Genomic DNA, 19,787 nt, shown 5'->3' on the forward strand with positions numbered 1-19,787 from the left:
TGACCTTTTTGTGTTTCTTAACCATCCCTTTCTCCAGCTCAGGCCCCTCCTAAATAAATGGTCTGCCTCTTCCCTACCAGTCCCAGTTTTGCTACACACATACCCAAATACGTAATGTCTGATATGATTTCCTAGGTCATCTTGGCCTTATGATATTACTGAGATGGCCTCACAAGGTTCTGCTCCCCTAAAGGCCCCCAGCACTGCTCTGCAATCGCCCATGAAGTTTGTCCATTTCTCATATAACTCCCCCTTTAACCACATGTGAAGTCCAGTTGCTCCTCACAGCACTATCTGTAACTTTTGTCAGCTTCTCACATCATTATCTGTCACATCCAGCAATTTCTTACACCATGTTCAGTAGTTTCTCACATCCTGTTGAGTGAGCTTAACCTCAGGCCAGGGCCTAATCAGTGATCTAGTCATCTGCTTGCAGCTCCAACAGGCTAAGACATACAGTCACTGTTCCTCTGATACCATCCATCTGTTCCTTTTTTTTTTTTTTAAGATTGCAGAGTGTTAACTTAGTGTAACTGTGCATTTTAATGATAAAGAACAGACATACATAGACAGACCTATTCTGATCTCAGGATGCAGGGCGAGGTGACTGGTGACCAATGCATTAAAAAATACTGGCTTAACCATGAGGACAACAGGTGTTGCACCAGTAAACGATTAGCATTGCTTTTGGCATGATCCCACAGTCTTCCTACACAGTGATGAGTTCAGCAGTAGATACCTCAGAGTAGTACACTGAAGGTGACTGTAGACTGTTATGGGCATGTTCTTAGTTAAAGCTTGCCTGGGAATACTACTGGGAAACAAGTGGAAGACACTGATGTCTGACATGATCTAAATGGTTTTCATTGAGTTCGTGGTAGACTGCAAGCTGTCAAATTATAACTAGCTCTTAAATCCTTCAAAGCAGCAAGGTGTGATGGACACAGACATTGAACTAACCTTTTCCATATAGAGGGGATCTGCTAGAAGTCGTAGATGAGAAAGACACTTTCATTGCCTTGACTTTCAGTGAAGATCAGAAACATGTTTGTGAGGGTGGCAGTACTTTTCCATGTTTCTAATTGGTAATGCTCCAGTAAGTTCAAAACCACCTGTAAATCCAAAAATAAACAAGACAAACATGAAGTACTTGGTGCAGCAATTGAATCTGCAAGAATCTGCTGCCTTGATGGCTGGGTATAAACTGAAAAGGGGCGGGGGATACTTTTGGGAATATGACCAACACAAGAAATAACTATTTTTGTTGCTATAATTTTGTTCATAAGTGGGCAGAAAGGCAATGTTGAAAATAAAAGACAACATTAGAGCAAATTCTTTTCTACGCAAATGTGTGATGGACAGAAATCTAGTAAAAGATGAGTATAACATCTATATTTCAGCTGGTTACGAAATTATTTCTACCTCCCCCCCAAAAAACCACGAAAACCAACCAAAAAACCCCCAAACAACTTGGACAAAGTGTATTGATGTTCATTGACACTTTTCAGGTTTTTTCCTTTGTGAGAACACATTTCTGATTAAAACAATATCTTTTGTTAGAATTCTGTGTATTGAAAAGTCTTTTTCCAATACTCACATGCTTAAAACTAGGTTAAGGCTCAAACTCTTCATTAAACTGGAGTTTAAAAGTGATACAAGAATGTGTAGAATTAGCCCCATCATATTCTCTTGTAATTACCTCATAGGCTATCAGTAATGCATGAATCTTTACTGACATTTAAGCTGAGAATTCCTCTCCCTGAGCCAAATTTGAGATAAACCCTAGGGTTCTCCTGTAGCTGCCAAGAGTAGATCCACCGTTTCAGCGAGACTGCAGAGTGATGTTCTTCTATGGGACTAGTCCTTGTGTGCTCTAGCTGGGCTCTGGCCAGTTGTTCTGATGCCAGGGAGTGGGAGGAGACGTGGGAGGAATCATATATTGATAAACTGATTCCAACTGTGCATAATCTTTCAAACCTTAGGTAAATCTCAGTGGGGATGTTTCCTCAGAAAGGGCTGCAATCCTGAATACATTCTGCTGCTAAGCTGTGGTTGTGTAAACGCAGAGAAAACAGACAGGCTTCAATGGATTTGGCTTGGATTATGCTGGCAAGTGTGGAAAAGAATCTATCCCAAAGTTACTCATGCCATTAAGGAAATAACAATCCGTTGTATTTAAATAACTCCTTTCATCCAGAAAGAATTTACAATGTTTTGAAGAAAATATATATAATTCTCCAAAGTCATGATACAAGAGCTATTAAAAATAAATAAAAAACCAATGGAGAGACTAACTGAATTCAGCTGGTGCTTTGTTTTAGCCATAAAGCACCATATGACTAAATGCAATAATGAAATGTCACGGATCCTATTTATGAATACTAGCTTGTGGATAAATGAGGAAACAAAGCATTAGCCTCAAAAATATCAGACTCCTAGAATATAATACCATCTCTGTCTCTCTCATATTAAAATCACAAATAAAACTATTCAGGTAAATTAATTCAGGTGAATAGAAATAGCAAACCTACATGCTACACCCATATATCTCTGTACCCACTTTTAGTCTTGAACCTGTTGATACAGAACTAGGGATTGTAAACAACTTTCCTTTTTGCCTTCTTTCATCATGGGAAAACTACTAGTGCTTTTAAACCATCAAATCTCTACTGCTGAATTCTGCTTGGACTGGGCAAAATGGTTATATGGCAGCACATGCTTTTCCCAAGCTTACTCTTGCAAGGTACCTCAGAAGAAAGAAGTTCCTGTATTCAGGCCAAATTAACATAGTTGTTAGGAAAGTACAAGATTTTTTTATTATTTCTTTTTAGTCACATATGATGTCATCTCAGTCCTTTCATGTTCTTCAGTGGGTATGCTATTATTATGCATTTTGAGAGACCAATATGCTTTATAGCTGGATGTATCCAGAATAATTCAATTAATTAAATATTATTAATATTTTTAATACCATCAGAAGCAACTATGAAAATGATTGTACAAGTTACTTTTTAAATATATGCTAGAATTTCTTCTTCAGTTTGCTAGTGAATTTGACATCAGTAGAAATACTTCAGATCTATTTTCTTAGAATTTGGTTGTATGTGAAGTCTATAATGCATACAAACGTCTCTTACAAATAATTATTTTCAATGGAAATAAATGATAGTTTCTAATACAGCTGTCTATATAGCTATAGACACACAGAGAACTAGGTATGTAAGAATTGCTACAGAATATAAAACTAAGTATTCCTGTTTCCTCGTCCTCTAGATTTAAATTACTCAGTTACAACATATTCTTTAACAAACCCCCAAATAGTAATTTGGTGTATGTTATGGTATAAAACCCAAATGTTACTCGTTACTGCTGAGATGACAAAAGGACACCTACAGACATTGTTTAAACTGAACAGCCCTTCCTATTCCAAGGTGCAGTGGGGAAGTAGTACAGCTTGACCATCAATGGAGAGGTAGTTCTGCAGCTGTTGAGTTGGCATCACAGGAAAGAGTGACAGATTTGCATTCATTAAATAGAAGCAAAGAAGGAAGATACAAAAAAAGGGAAAGAGAAAATGCTGATGCACGTACTCTTTAAGATAATACTTCTTATCACATGTAGACCTTTAACAAAAAAATTAGTTTTTATATTAAATGCTAAAGATTGTTGACTTGCTCAGAAGTTAATACTTTTGTTCAATAATTCACAGTATATGATACTCAGATAACAGATCCATGTTGTAGCAGAAGGCAGAATCCCGTTTCTTTTTAAAACAAAATAAGTTCAGTTTGACAGAAAGCATTTGCTTTTAAGATGCCACAGCCAGTTTCAAGAATACGATAATCCAAAATTCTCAAATCAAAGATCTCACCAGGAAATGCATTCATGGAAAAGACAACACAAGACAAGACAAATACAGGTAAAAGATTCTGCAGTTCCCTGGTTACTACTTTTTGATGGAGGAAACTTGAGCTGAGTTTGTACAGTTTGTAGGGAAGAACTATAATATTCTGCTAGAAGTGTGACATCCATTTTCTCTTTCCAAATATTGTGCACTATTTATATAAGGAAGGGATTGGGAGTCTTATCCTGGAAAGACCCAGGGTTATTGCAAGAAGACTAATATAATGAGGTCCTTATCAATTACATGTGAGAAAACAACACATTACCCTCTGATCAGAGTTGTATTCTTTCAGTTTTCTTTACCACATGTGGAAGATAGTTATCAATCAGTGGATCAGCCAAAGATGTGGCAAAATTCGTCTAGTATTCAGGAAGTTTTTTCTAAATATGATACATTAAAGTTTCTAGGGAGACTTTCTACACTATTCTTTACATCCAGCTTTGGGTTATAGTAGTAATGCAGATAATATAGTCAACTTTGTTAGAGAAAATAAGTCATATTTTCTGGCATCTTTGAATGTTGTTGTACGTTAGAAGGCTTGAGGAAGAAGTGACAGCACATAACTCCAGCCTTCAAATACTGAGGCATGGGAAGCAATAGTATAGATTTCTACAATAGAGCTATATGGAAGGAAAACAGAAAATAAAAATCAGACATTCCAGACTTATTTCTCAACATTACTAAAACTTGGCTATGTCTAGAGCTGTGCAGACAAAGCATTAGATAAAAATGTTGGTGCTGGAGGTTAAGGAAGTGAATGATGGTAAATGACGTGCTATTGTTTGCAGTCAAATAGAACATAATGTCACAGGAAGGGAGCATAAAACTAGTGCCCTCACCAAATAACTCCTAGATACTTACGTTCTGCTAAGGCAAATTCATCTGGGAGTATTAACACTTGTTGACAGTATTAACAACATTATAGTTATGCATCACAGTATGCCCAGTTGGGAAACAGCAGTATATTATGCTAATATGTTACCAGAAGACAGTATTTATCCTGAGGAATTTACAACCTGATACAAGATGAGACAACAAACCCACAGGGGAAGGTAATGCTTGGATAATTTTGATATTTGATAAACATCACACCAGCAAATTTAAGCTTGATCTTTCATTGCTAAGTGTTTTGTAGTTTCACTCTATAGATTTTTCATGCCTGGGAAGCTGCTGTCCAATGCATTATAATGGTGCCAACAAGGAATGTCTACCACATTGCACCCCAATCTACAACACCCTTTGAAGGGCCTCTGGGAGAAAAGTTGTTTTGGAGGGGGGGGTTTGGTACTGTTTTCTAATGCAAAGCCTTCCACTCAGTATCCCTGAGTGGATAAACACAGTGAGCCAGCAACTGCTCTGATTGACAGATCCAGATGGCTACAGTTTATTCTGATTGTTCCCCTTTTCCAGGTAGACTCTTATCTTCCCAGATTCAGAGCAACTTCTAATTGCATGGTTCACATCATAGATCTCAGGAAAGCAAAAAAGTTTGTGTAGACATAACATCTGGAATACTTGTGGCATTGGCAAAGTTTGTTCATGCTTTTTAACTTCAAGACATGAGACCATGGCTTAAAATCACCTTTATGATGTCAGACCAAAGGACATTTACAGTAATTGTGATCTCGGGGTGTTGATACTGCCATCCTTTTTCTGTCATTAAATCTTAACTGGCTTAGTATAGAGGTGCTTACTGCAAACTTCCCTTTGGAACAAGGAAGCAAAGCAGGTTCAATTTAACCATTTAGAGGCCTATCCATGAATTTATATAATATATGAAGGGAGGGAAACTCTACCTAGCATTCAGCATACGCAAAACTAATATTTTTTTAATCCAAACAATTTCAAAACCTCTTTATACATTGACTCATCTACTGTGAAAGCTGAATCACTCTATGAGACAGCCATACGCGTGAGACATGATCACTCTTCAGTTCAGTTATTTTGCTTAGATAGGCATGTAGCCTCTGCAGGCAAATATGTAAAAGGTCAGAGCATTTCTTCAAGGAGCACTGTCAATACTAGGATTGAAAGTTATCATACTTGACTTTGTCAGGGTCAGAACTAGCAATAAATCATATATGGAGGCCAGTGCATTTTTACCAAGCACAGCCAAAGAAGGCTTGAATGCCATTTAAAAACCATTTGAAAGTTGGTCATTCTGCTGAGACTTATGCTGGCAGAAGTGAAAGATGGTATTAATTACAGGAGAGGATGTGTAGTATAGACACACTTGTTTACATGGGAATGGCTTGAAACTCAAACTTGTCTCCCAAAAAAGCAGCCAGCTGACTATAATAATTTTTGGTTATAATCAGCTTCAGCTATACATGAGCTGTACATGAAAGAATTGCCAGCCTGTTACTATTTTTCAGTCAGATAAGATCTAGCATACTTTTCTCTTCAGGACAGCTAAATGTTAAGCTTACCCAGGCAGATATTGTAAGAAAGGACAAGGTGCAGGGAGGGAGGGGAATGAGAAGACAGCTGCTTACTTAAGGCCAAGACCTCATTTCTGTAGTTGATTAGCATTTAGATTTGGGGCGTGTTGGTGCCATACTGTTACACTTTCTCTGTAGTTGCTAGATGTCTTGATCTCTCATTGGACTGTGACCCCGCAAAGACAGAACTAAACTGTAACCAAGTGGAAAAACTAGTGCCAGCAGTTCAGTAGCACGCTGATATAGTTTATATGGCAACAGCACTCAGATTTTTTCCCAGAGGTAGGCCCTTGCGCCTAAGTAGAAGAAAAATACACCAGGGTCTCTCTGAAACAACAGCCTGTATATGCCGTTACAGCCAGAATTCCCAAATAATTTCCAAAATTTAAAAAATAATAGAAACACTTTAAATAAATTCGAAGAACAGAAATTTAGTAATAAGGTTCTATATATTCCTGAGACCAATGTCTTCCATCTTAGTCCTGTTTCCAAGCATTAGAGGGTAGGTCAGGTCAAAATGGGAGTTCACCAGTGAGTGATGGACCTTAACATTGTGCATGCATTACTACATTGGCTGTAGTGACCTAGGCATGGACTAAGCAGTAGAAGCAGGAAAATATATATAGAAGCATGAAGATGGCTCAGTGCAGTGACCAGAGTGGCAGAGCTACACTTGGAAGTTGGTACTTTTCTGAGAAAGTACCATACACAAAAAAACCCAACCAACCAACCAACCAACAAAACCCCAAACCCCCAAAAATTCAGAGGGGTTTTTACATTTAATTGGTAAAACCATAAGGAAATAAGAGCTCCTGAGTGCTCAGGCTGCTTCAAAAATCATGCTACTGATTTTTGAATACCTAATTTCTAGACCAAGTTTTCCTCCCACAGGCAAACTTGTACTCTGTTGTCTGTTTTTCTTTCCTGAACAAGCCTGTAAACTCTTTCTAGTAGGAAATGTCAAGTCCTTTGCTCATTAGTAAAAGCATCTAGCACTGTACCGATGCTCAGCACCACAAGACATTGATAAATGCCTTTTGCAATTTGGTCCTGATCTTGAGGTAGGTTTCCTGATCACAGCTGACCAGATCTATCACAAATATTGATAAAAAGTACTGTGACTGCTTTACAGTATGGCTCTCACTAGCATCCTTTTCCTCAGGTTCATTCCCTGGTTCCAAATATATCTAGCAGGTGATCTGCATTTATGCCCAAGCTAAACAAAAGCAAAGCTACTTCAGTAAACTGGCCATGGTTCCTTCAGCATCCAAACAACCTAATGCTATATGCCCCAACTTAACTGAAAAAAGACTATTAAATATTGCATCTGCCAGGTTCCCAGCCCAGTTCTCATACAACTGAGAGTATAATACAGAGTTTCTGATCAGGAGCTTCTGAGGATGCTAATTTTCTGTAGTCTGCCCCAAAACATCACCTATTACAATCAAATGAACTGCTTCCTCCTTTATCTAAGAAGGGATTTTTTTTAAAGTCTCTAATGTTACTAATGACCAATCAGTTAAATAATCTGCAGAATCACTTACTGAATAAAAGACAAGTAGTTCTGAAGGAAGTGACCTCTTCCCTTACCCTGCCCATGTATTAATTCTGATTAATTATGTATTTGTCCTGGTGAAATTAAAGCAGAAAAGACTTGTTTGAAGATGCAGAGGGCATTATCTTCATGAACACACCATGTTCAAGAAATGCAACTTAACATCTCTCCATGTTCACGTCTTTACCATCTTTGTACTCATTTATCCCCCGTTAAAATGTTAGTTTTATTTGGTATACTACAGTTTAACAATATGCGTATAAATGCCTCACAAAAGTTATTACAGGTGGCACAGAAAGGAGTCTTTCAGTCAACTCAAGACTCGCATAGCCATGTTTTAGTAGCGGACAGCCCCAGGACCAAACAAACCACACAACCAAGGGAGTGCTTGAAACCACACAAACCTTGTCTAGCTCTCGCTCTTTTGCCCACTTTCCTTCCATATCCAAGCTCAGGCAGCTCCACAGACAAGTTGGGTCACATAGCTGCTTGTGGACAACCTCAGCTTTCAACTGTACCGAATCTTAGTGCAGTCAGTCCATCTGCTGAACAGGCCTAAAGCAGCATTTCTGCCAGGGCCTCAGCTGAGAGCGTGCTGGAGTGAGTGATGCAAAGAGAACTGAATGCAATTTGGTTTTCATTCCAGGAGACTGGGCATTTGAATTTTAACCTAGAGTACAGGTGAAAATATGTACAATAACCTCATTCCAGCACTAGTTTTTCCACAGCACAGTTTGCATTATTACTTTCTGCTCAGAGAAATACCAGGACCCAAGTAAAAGATATCAGAAATGGAGTATACAAGTATACTCTTGGCAGCTTAATGCTATTAGGGTGACATTCATCTCAGTGCAGACCAGCAGGCATGGGTCAGAGTCTTCTTAGAGCTTTTCTTGAAAAGAGATCTCAAGTTCAACTTGTTCACAACCATCACGTGTAACATTGATCTCAAGTTCAATTTGTTCACAACCATCACGTGTAGCATTGATAAAACCTTGGCACAACCTTGAAGTCTTAAATGTAAGCAGGACTTCAGTAGTGGTTCCTGGACTCTCTCCATGGATGTGATTTTTATCTTTATTTTCTACCACATAGCAGCACTTGCAATAAGCATTTTCAATACGTTTGCAGGGTCATTGAAGGAACAATAACTATTATTCAGTGCCCAAAGCAACAGCTAGGAATAGATGAACAATACCTAGAAAACACCTAGCAAGTATCACTGTTCAATTTTGTCTCATTTCTGTTGATGCTTTTAATGTAAGTACATAAGGCTCAGGAACTTTTTGTTTTATCCATACATATTCCTTCCTTCAGCGTAGCAGGCTGAATGTGAAAGGCATATCTAAACAACAATACAGACAACGTTGGCAACAACTCCTGAAAAAGCCTAATGTAGTCTTTTTGCACCCCCGTTCCTTCAAAAATTAAGCAGTGCCCCCCAACCTTTCTGTTTCTTAAGTCTATGTACTAAAGAAATGCTGTTAATCATTGATACCTTATATTTCTTCTGCATGACCAGGATAAGAATCAGGACATACCTCTGATAGGCTCCAAACAGGAATTTCCATACCCTTTCTTCAGCGAGGAGTCAAAAGCAGAGCAGAAAGAAGTCAGTATTTAGATCAATGGAAATACCATATGGAGAAGCAAAAGTAGTTGTGACCCTGTTGTGGTATTTATCATGACTGTTGTTTTGACTGGGCACAGTCCTGAAATACAGTTCACAGCATAACAAATGGGTACTGACATGCAAGATCTTGTGAAAAACTAAAGCTGCTCCAAGTGTAGTTCTCCCTGTCTAAAAGCAGAGTTGCATTGAAAAAGTAGTTTGAGTTGTCATTTTCAACAAAATATTTCAACTGGAAATTTTTATTAAAATCATAATATGTTAGAGTTTCCCTTCCTTCCCATGTTCTTTGAGAAAATGTCCTAAGTTCTGAAGCTGATGAAAGTCAGAATTCTTTTTCACGCAATCTTTATGAACACTGGGGAAGTTTTGAAAAGCTAAAGTGAAAAAAACCAAAGCTTGTATGCATGGCAGTATAGGAACAACTGAGACAGTTAATTGTGCTTCATTTGTGTGGAGTAAAAAAAAAACAACCAAAACAAAAAACCCAAAAACTAAAAAGAATCCATTCTGAATTTTTCCATAAAGAAATAAAGTGAAGACCTTTTGAATGAAAAGACATAAGAGAAGCACAAGAATACAAGCTATTCAACTAGGCCATTAGCAGGATTAAACTGGCTAAAATCAGTTATCTGTTGAGTGAGAGAAACTACTTGATGTGAATGTCTTAATAGATACTGGCAGAAAAGATTGGATTATTCTAGTACTGTATTTTAAATGATAGCTGTTCGTGCTGACATACTGTCTCAAGCAACTCCTTTAAAAAAAATGAAGGAGAACTTATTCCAGTAATAGAATTAACTGATATGGCATCCAATATAATGTATTGACTGTCTGCAGTTGAAAGGATACTTATTTGGTTTTATTAATTTTACTGATCCTACTGTTAGATGGCCTGTTTTTCCACTGGGTCCAGAGCAAGGAGTTAGAGCCCTCTATAGCAATGAAGTACTACTTTGGCTTTATAAAGGAGGCAAATATTCTGAGGATCTCTCATTGAGAGATCAGCTCATTCATTCACCTACAATTTGTACTCCCTTTTTCTTCAAATATCCATTGCTTCCAAGTTAGTGCCCAATACATGAATGAGAAAGCACCTCAGAACAGTGTTTGTAGGAGCCTGTATGGCAGAAAATTACAAGGAAGGCACTAATGGCCAAAGAACAGAAAAATATCATTCCAGGTACTTCAGCATCCATTTCTAGTCAGAAGACGCAGCACCTATCTCTCCCTTAAAGTGCTTTCTCCCTTCTCCCTGCCAGCCCTTGCGTAGCTGAAACCAAGACAGTGAGCAGGCAAGCTTTAACATGCCGTAGTTAGAATACCCAAACACTGGGAGCTCACATACAAATCTCTTGGGCCTAAGTGCTGAGGTTTAAAATGGCAAATTTTGCAATCACCAAGCTACAGTCTGAACACTCCATCCTGACAATGTTTGACTTTACACTAAGCTTTTTAATTTTCATAATCTGAAGAGAATGTCCCACTCCCTGAAATAAGTATCAGTGCAACATCATCCAGTCATGACAGTGATAGTGAACTACCTGTGTCAAAACAGAATCCTTATTTATTTATATAATCTGAGACAGTTTAACCTATTTACTGATAAACTAGGAGGACATCAATAATAACAAGTGGCAGCTTTGTCCTTATCACAAGTAAGTCCTTGCTACAATAGGACAGTTGCTTATACATGCTCAAGAGCAATAAGGTAGGGCTTTGAAGTTGGATCTTTTCTAGAGACAAGGCAATTAACTGAATCAAATCTCATTAGCCCAAGACAGATATCATGAACTGCAGGACTTCAAAAAAGTTGTCCATATTTCATCTATGCTGTTCATCTTCAGTTGCCTGGTTGTGTTCTATATCTTGTTTTGGACTAGCATTGAGTAGAAGAGACAGTCCCATAGGTCTAGCACATGTAGCAATTCAGTTGTACTTCCACCCTTGACTTGAATCAGGTTGTTCACTCAGAGCTTAACTGTGGTCTCGGTTCACTTTGTTGAATAGTCTGAGACACGTGCCTTGTCTCTGCAGAAGAATCTTCTGATCCCCTGGTGGGCAAGTGAAAGGCTTTATTAAGTTCCAGTAGAGACTGAGCGGAACCTACTGTCACAACATTTTGCAAAGGCTGACTGCTACTTATATCATTTAGCATCAGAGAAGCCCATAGATTTTTTTTTTTTAATAATCATTTGCAATGCAGTTTTTGCTTTCCACATCTTTAATCCAGGAGAGCCTGGCAGAACTGACTGAATACAGAGCACTTGCATCATTTTCAAGTGAATGAAAGAAGTGGGTGTTAGCAGCCCTGATACCTACCATTTCTAAAATTTAGTTCATTCCCTCCAAAAGTTCAGTTTAGGAATCAGTCAGGCCTCATTGATTTCCTGGGGCAGGGGGCATAGAAGACTAGGGAACATGCATGGATTTGTTGAGTTACACAGCTCCAGCAAAGCCTCACTTATTAATTGAAAGGGGTAACTTATTTCTCCTGGGGAGGAGGCAAATAAATTAAAATCAAGACATTAATTAGGATGTTATGTAATCTTTACAAATGCCTGCACTCACGGCAGTTTCCAAACTCCTGAATAGATAGAAAGCTGCAATATGTAAGAAAGAATATACAGGCTTTAAGTATGTGCAACTCTACTGTTTTTTTTCCAGTAGTCCTTACTAAAGTCTGGCAGCTAGTAAGCTTAAGGCCGTGTAATAATTACAAGAGCTGCTGATCTTATGGAAGATTATGATAAAGTAGTCTTTTCCCATTACCAGCTTCAAAATTTGGAGGACACCATCTGGTCTGTCATCTCAAACAAGACCAGCAACAGTGGCTTGGAGCCATAGGGAAGAAGGCTGATGACTGAGGATTTAGGTATTCTTACTGGAAGTTGTAAGGTGTAGCAGTACTTACATGACAGCAGAGGTCACAGAAGCAAGAAAGCCAGCAAGCAGAAGGAACACAAGAACACTTAGGATCGATGTAATGACAATCATGCCTCCACTCCTTCGACCAGGCCAGGTATCAATTTTCAAGGGAAGTTTAACTAGAAAAGCATGGAAGGAATGTTCCTATGATCTGTTTTTGACCATGAACACCCCCAAATAGCAGAAAGCTGGTGGTTTAGGAGAGGCAAACTGATTATGTCTATACCTGAAGTCTTAGATGATTTATGGGAAACAGGTTTAAGATTCAATGTCAGCATTTAGAGTTTATAGCTTTCCTCAGCAGGTTAGACAGTATGACAAGTATCTGTATTACTGAGAAATGTCAACAGCACCAGATACCATGACACGCATCAAATCTGAAACCATATGTACAAACTTTATCTTTACTAAAAGAATTGTTTTGAAGTACACAAAAGAAGTAGAGAATTATTCCATATTTAAGTCTGCTACTCCAATATTGAAAGGTTGACAAAATTGTTAAAACTTTAGGAAAGGACTAGGTGTTGCTCATAGAGCAATAGTGTCCTAAGGCAAGCACAGCTACTCAGAAGACCTGAGCAAAGCCACAGACTTACCTCTTCTGGTTTTGATTGGATCAGACCAGAGAGTTTGGTCTTTCATGATACCTTCAGTGCTATCTACCAACACGTACTTAAACCTGTGGGGAAAAAGTGTTAAAGTAGGTATTTCAAATTTAAGCTTCCTTACTAGCATTTTTAAGCTACTGGATTAGCTGGTCAGACTTCAGGTTTTGTCAAAGCATTAGATGGAGACAGTCAAAGGTAACTATTTCCAGAGACCTTATAAAGAACAAATAGAATTAATTATGGAAAAGCATTCTGTGCTATGTCATGCACAGTTTGCACTTCTTTCTTGTGAGCCTTGGCAGATGATAGCTTTCCCAACAACAGTTTTTTCCAGCTTGCTATTCCCTGTTGTGAAGAGCCTCATTATTTAGGACAGCAAGTGGTTTTGATTTCCATATGGAAGTCGAAGATTTTGTCAAACAATGGAGATCTTTGGCACTTTCCCTGCTAGAGGAGAGTATTGAAGAGACAGGTCAACATCAGACTTGGCAAAGAAATTAAGTTTCCATTCCACAATAGTTTGAGTTTTCAGAAGTGTCCTGAAGAGACAGAAGAGGCAAGACAGTTTTTGCAAAACTGCGAGCCCATAGTATGTTGTTTCAGAAGCATATTAGGTCTCCATAGCAGATATGGCTCCATGTGACTGCCATTTTTACTACGGCTTTTAAATAGCTAGCAACAGCAAAATAAGTGTTTCAGGTAACAGCTGTCAGGGTGCTCGAATTCCTCAGATGGCCAGCTTCCCCAGACAACAGGGGTCAGACAAGTCTGCAAGCCACCTGGCCCTCACTGTGAAGTCTCCAGTAATATTAGGGGCTTCCTGGAGCTGGAGACCAAGGAGAACTTTGGCTCCCCAGAATCCCATCAAAACAAAGCAAGCAGAGCCAGATCCGTGTCTGCAATTTGGCAGAATCATCTAACACAAAATACATGGTGAATAATCTCAACATCATTTTCCAGTCAAAATCCTTTTCTACCAGCAGTTTCTAATCAGATGCTGTCACTGGATTACCTACTCCAACATAGGTATAGATCCAGCAGTTCACACACGAATTTTCCTACTGATCCATGAATTTAACCTGATAGAGCTCACCACTGCTAGGGCACCACAGAGCACCATCTGCAGAGTGCTAGACTCTGCCAAGCCATCTTCGTAACTACCCTGGCAATAAAGCATTTCAGTCAGGGACTGGTAATTCACATCATACCATTACAAAGGAACATTACAGACTCAATATTGCTTCCTGTTGTGTTTTAAAAGCAGCAATCACCTTGTAAGAAATAAGAATTATACCTGTATGTTGTGCCTGGTGCAAGAGGTGGGTTACAGACAGCTAGGAAGTTTGGGTCGTACAAACAAGTCCCGTCATCCCCGACTCTGAAGAGGTATTGTTTCAGGACATCAGAAACTTTGTTGACATCTCCTACATCAGCAAGTTTAGGAGGCGATGCACAATTAGGTACATTGAACAAGGCAGCCTTGTAAGGTCCAAGCTGCCCCCCGCTTGTTTGTTGGAAGGTGCTGTCGAGTGGTTTGCTGCTGTTGTCGGTCACCAGGGAGTTTACTGCATTTGCTGCAGGAGAGATGCTTTTTAACAAGGCTCTTGGAACTAGTTCAGCCCTTTCCATTCACCCTGTATTTACTTGGCAACTTACTCTCCTACCCCAAAACACTCAAAAGGGAAACGAAAAATCTGCTACCAGTTTGGCTGTGTAGTGATCCTACCCCTTCCTCCTTATTTGTTGATGAAGCTCTTTACACTTGTCCCTCAGAAACTGTGAAGGATCCACAGTGTATCTCAGAGCAATACTTTTTAGTAGCCACCCTCCCAAAATTCCTCTTTCCCAAGGAGAATCTGATGGAGTAGGGTGGCAAAGGCTGCTCTTCCCCCATGCCACACATTGCTCCAATAAACATCCAGTAAATCCTGCCATTTCAGATTTGATACTATAGCCAAGGCAGAGTTCCTATAGTCACAACTCTCACAGCTCCTGGAGCAGAAACCCTTAGAGCTCTGGTCACACAGCAGCTGGACCTCCCAGAACCACACAGTATGCAGACCAGTGCATAGGGGCTGCATGAACAGATGCAGTATCTACATTTCTGGCCAGCCCGGCATGTCACTGCTTCCAGACAGCATGCCTCAGAAAGTCTGAAAGTCCTCACAGCTTCAAGCAAAGTGTGAATCTGTGCCCAGCCCTACAGCATAGTCTGGAAGCTCAGTTGCAGCTCTCAAACCTTTCCTGCTGCAAAGCCAAGGCACAAGTCCCAAGAAATGCTCCCAAGTTCTCCAACTGCGGGTTAAATTTTTTTTGGGAGCCCCATCCAGCTGTTCAGTGCTGTCAGCAGTGAAGGAATGCCAGTTCTTCCAAAGCTGTGGTACACTGGGAACTACTTCGGGTTGGAAACACTCTGCTGTGCTCCTGGAGCAGAGTTCTTGCAACTGCTTGGTCATGAGAAGTTTTTTAGCTATGATCCAATGCAAAATTAAACTTGTTTTAAAAGGGAAAAGTTTCTAGCCCAGGTTAGAAATACAACTTAAGGGTCAGTGCTAAAGTTAGTTGAGCTCTGACACCCCTCTCTTCAATGGGAGCCAATAACATGAAAGCAAATACTAGCTAAGACATGCTCTATTCTTAGGCTTGCTTCCCCAAGTTATAATGCTTCTCACAGCTAGGTCTTCAAGCTCTCCCAGTCTCCACTTCAATAACTCTTAGCCTGGCTCTGGTGAGCAAGTAAGAGCTGATGCCTAAGCAAGTTTGTTTGGGGGGGGGGGGGGGGGGGGGGGGGTTGTTGGGTTTTGTTTGGTTTTTTTAAACTTTACTAGGTAGATCAAGTCTGACAGCGACATTAACAAGAATAGAGCTAAAAGTTACATTACTTCTTCAGAAATTTGCTAGACCCTCAGCTTTGTAGTATGCTGACACATTTCCTTGCCAGCAGAGCTGAACATAAGGTGTTAAGAAAATTAAATTCTCTTAAATTTTCCTTCTCCCTGCTCCAGGAGGCATCCAAGGGTGAGCCAATGTGCTTCCCTGCAGACCAGAGACAAATCCAAACAAAATTCCTCCCAGTCTGCCAAGTAACAAGTTTGCATCTGCTTGCCTTAAAAGCAGCAGAAGAGATTTCTCCGTATATAACTCCTTTTGTAGACATTCACCCGTCTGTGTAGGTAGCTTTTGCCACAGAATTCGCAGAAGATGGGGTGGTTGATGTAATTTCTAACACAAAACATCATATTTGCAGATATAACTAGATATCAGTAGCCTTTTATATAATTATAATGCACTTACAGTCTGTTTTAGACATATAAAGATGTGCACTTCAGTCATGGGATGTGTCTCAGAAGGCTGTGCGTTCACAATTGTCTGTGTTAGCTGTATGGGATGGTGTCTCTGGTTACGGCTTCTACCTGTTCAAGGCCTCCTCCTTTCACCTTGTCCAAAGTGGCAACAGTCAGCAGTGGAAGTTTTAAGGCTGTTTTGTCTGTTGGCCAGTTTCGCTACTACCCCCTCAAGATCTCTTCTCTGTGCCTCTCAGAAAAGGAGGCTGCATACAGCCTTCGGGAGAAGGCATGATATAAGGAAGTCATTTATTTCTGTCAGCTTATGGAGTAGCTCTAGCTGGCATTCAAAACAGTCTGCCAGAACAGCAGGGAACAGAGAAGGCAGCTCTTGGTCACTGCTGGCAATGTTTCATTGCCAAGCAGTTATGAAATTCATTTTATGAATGAACCCATGAGCCAGGCATCTTTGACCACAAGCCTAGCATGACTTGCCTTTGTCTAAAAAAAAAAAAAAAAAAAAATAGTCCTTGCAAGGGCTGGCTACCCTAACTATGAAGCAAACAGCAGCAGTTACACAGTTTCTCTCAGCAGGTTTACTTAAGGGAATTCAGGCTTTTATACAAGGTATTTGTGTTTAGACAAAGATAAGGTATCAGACTGTGGACCGCTTGGTTTCATTAGCAAGATTTGGCAAACATTTATGGCTGATAGTGCTGCTCGACACCTACTGGGAGTCAGCTAGCACAGTACTAACACTTGCTATCATTAATCAGCCCCATTGAAATACTACAGTTATTTATATTATATTTTATAATAGTACCCTAGAGAAAACTGAGACCAGAGGCTCAGCTTGTACATAGCTTACAGCTACAGATTTTTCTCTTTTCCCCCATTCAGACCCACTCCCATCAAATTGTGAAGAATTGCATGCAATGGCAACATCACATAATTATCTTTCAGAGAGGCGTAATGCCGGATACTCACCCGATTCCTTCATTGCATACAAGTAGATGACATAAGATTTATTTGGACATAGTGAGCTGTCAAACATACAGAAAGGTTTTTCTAGAGCAACTGTAGTAAGAGTGGGATTGTTTGTAGCAAGCTGAGGGGCTGCGATCTGAGGCTTCAGGCTTTGATCTAGAAGAGAAAGTTACCAAAAAGTGTATGAAAAATCTTTCTCTGTTCTCCCTGCAAGCTCTGACTCAAAAGAAAGGATCTGGCAGTGCTAACAAACAACATTAAAGCATAAAAGGAGGATGTGAACTGCAGCTGAGCAGGAAACAGCCTACCTGCCCTGTGAAAGTGTGAGAGTTAGGGGGTTTGCTTTAATGCAAAATGGGGAACCCAAGGATTTAGGGAGGGAGGTAAGAGATGTTGCTCCTCAAACGTATGGGCCACATCACCTCAGAAGGACAAAGGCAAAGCCTCATTATAGGGGAGACTTGAACCTCTGTCTTTATGGTCCCATGTATAGCCTCCCCCCTCCAGTGGTAGCACTAGAAGCAGTACACTCAGTTCTTGAATCCTTCAGCAGTAAGGAGTCTTAATGAGGTTTTTAAGATCAGACTTGTTAACACACAGAGTGAGAGATTTAGCAAAGCCTTACAGAAAGGAAAACTGTCTGGGAGAGGCACTAGAAAGAGCAAGTGGTATTAGAATAAAGTTTATGTCAGACGCTTCCCTCCTCCCCACACAAACTCATCCCATCTCCAGTCTCCTGGGGAAGATTAACTAAAAACAAAGAGGTTCAGCAGCTCCTCCTCCTTCCCAGCCTAGCTGCAGTAGAGACACTTTAACAGTCTTCCAGCAGAATACATGTTTGAAGCTCTAAACTCCCCTCCCAATACAGGTCCTAGAGCAGAGAGTTGACACCCAAGACAAAACAAAAAACCATAAGAGAAACAGAAAGGGAAGAGATACAAAGAGAGGAACAACAAAAAAGGAGAAGAGACTGCAGATAGGTGCCTCTCACCTGCACACAGCTGTCCCAAGCAGCAAAAGGCTAATACAACCCAACAGCTGCACATGCTTGAACCCTCCAGAAACCTGCCACAAAAGGAAAAACAATGCTGGGAGGCAGCCCCCATTGAAGAGCTCTCAATTCCACTCCCTCCCTGAAGCCAACCACACCTGCTCCTTTCCACAGGGCCCCTGTGGTTAGAAGTTACATACCCCTTCAGCACCAGCACCTCCCTATATACTTATTGCCCCTCCTGCTCAGGTGTCACCAATCCCCCAGCTATTATCTGCTCCCAGGTGAGGAAGGGTGTTGCAGCTTTGATTTCCACCTGATATTGGGCACCAGTGTAGTTCTCAGCAGTGCTATGGGTGTAAAGAGAGGTTTTTTCCCCACCTGTGTCCTTGATAGGTGGCTTTGTTCTTTACCTTCTTCTGTCTAAAAACTTTTGAAATCTCTCACGTAGGGAAAATTTGGAACTGAATATCTGAACCCTGCATCCAGTCTGCATCATGGATGGTTCTGATTCAGAGCTCCAAATGTGGGCAGCCTTAACAGAAGTTACAATTGCCTTCTGAATTGTGTTTCCTGGGTTACATCCTGAAAAATATAAGCCTTCTGCTTCTGGTTAATCCTAATGTGATTCAGGGCAACTACACGAAGAACAAACCACTGGGAAGTCTGAATCTGACCTGTTGTACCGAATTGTTCAGCTGAGAATATTCTTGATGAGTAATTGCTATTATGAATGGTCTATTACATAAGAGCTCAGATTACAAAATTATTAATCATGCACTTAAAATAGGCTCAGGGCAAAAAATAAATATCAGCGAGATTTTACAGAATTAATGGGGCTAACATGATGTCACTGCAGCAACTCCAGATTTACACTAATATCACTACAGTCATATTACCAAATCCATCTCCTTTATGGATATGCCATGGGCCCCAGAAATCTGTTTGAAATATGTAATCAAATGATTATAATGCAATTTCCTCCCCATATGTGTCTCATTTTGTTTCAGATTCTACACGTCATCTTCAGTGTGTTTGGTTTGACTTTTTTCTCACACTACTTTTGAGGGAGAATATTGAATATAGGAGTTAGTTACACTAAATTTGCACTGCTATAGAATAAGAATGAGTTGTATTATTCCTTCTCACTCTAAGCCTGTGCTGGCATAAATACTCAGGTAAATCAGATTAAGCCAGAAAAGATCTTACCCTTCTGTCTTTTATTCCTAGGAATCTGATTAACATTTACACTAGGGGGGTTAGTTGTACAAACTTGGTACTGATCTGCTCAAGAGTGTTTTTATCCCTTAAAGGAATATAATAATGCATAAAACCTGTAAGGTTTCTGCCTCCACAGTAAAAGTAGAGCTCAAGAACAGCAAGATCTCTTTCTCCATTATAAAATCAATACTTTCTCCAAACAGCGATTCCTGTAAAATCAGATCCTGAATTCTTTAGA

The 19,787-nt window shown here is 39.9% G+C and overlaps 1 protein-coding gene across 3 annotated transcripts; it reads right to left on the reverse strand.

Annotated features, from left to right (window-relative positions):
• Positions 1 to 1,055: 1,055 nt before the first annotated feature.
• Positions 1,056 to 18,387, reverse strand: UPK3A (uroplakin 3A). Of its 3 annotated transcripts, XR_007767298.1 has the most exons (7): positions 18,329 to 18,387; positions 17,338 to 17,493; positions 14,361 to 14,640; positions 13,055 to 13,137; positions 12,445 to 12,577; positions 9,442 to 11,584; positions 1,056 to 1,112 (listed from the first exon to the last, which is right to left on the reverse strand). XR_007767298.1 is itself a non-coding variant. In XM_050905496.1 (6 exons), exons 1-6 carry the CDS (start codon positions 18,381 to 18,383, stop codon positions 11,497 to 11,499), a joined length of 645 nt encoding a protein of 214 aa, XP_050761453.1. In that variant the 5' UTR covers positions 18,384 to 18,387; the 3' UTR covers positions 9,318 to 11,496. The 3 variants fall into 3 exon arrangements, 2 of the variants coding, with proteins under 2 accessions (XP_050761453.1, XP_050761441.1); XM_050905496.1 differs by lacking the exon at positions 1,056 to 1,112 and having other exon boundaries at positions 9,318 to 11,584; positions 14,361 to 14,490; XM_050905484.1 differs by lacking the exon at positions 1,056 to 1,112 and having other exon boundaries at positions 9,318 to 11,584.
• Between the last annotated feature and the right edge of the window lie 1,400 nt (positions 18,388 to 19,787).

Source organism: Gymnogyps californianus, chromosome 1, assembly GCF_018139145.2.
Source record: "Gymnogyps californianus isolate 813 chromosome 1, ASM1813914v2, whole genome shotgun sequence".
NCBI classification, from domain to species: domain Eukaryota; kingdom Metazoa; phylum Chordata; class Aves; order Accipitriformes; family Cathartidae; genus Gymnogyps; species Gymnogyps californianus.

Coding starts and splice junctions, on each gene's coding strand:
- UPK3A (XM_050905484.1), bottom strand. CDS start 18,383: ATGTGCAGCTGTTGGGTTGTATTAGCCTTTTGCTGCTTGGGACAGCTG. Junction 17,494..18,328: donor CTTGGGACAGCTGTGTGCAG/GTGAGAGGCACC, acceptor TTTCTCTTCTAG/ATCAAAGCCTGAAGCCTCAG. Junction 13,138..14,360: donor GCACCAGGCACAACATACAG/GTATAATTCTTA, acceptor TTTTCCCCACAG/GTTTAAGTACGTGTTGGTAG.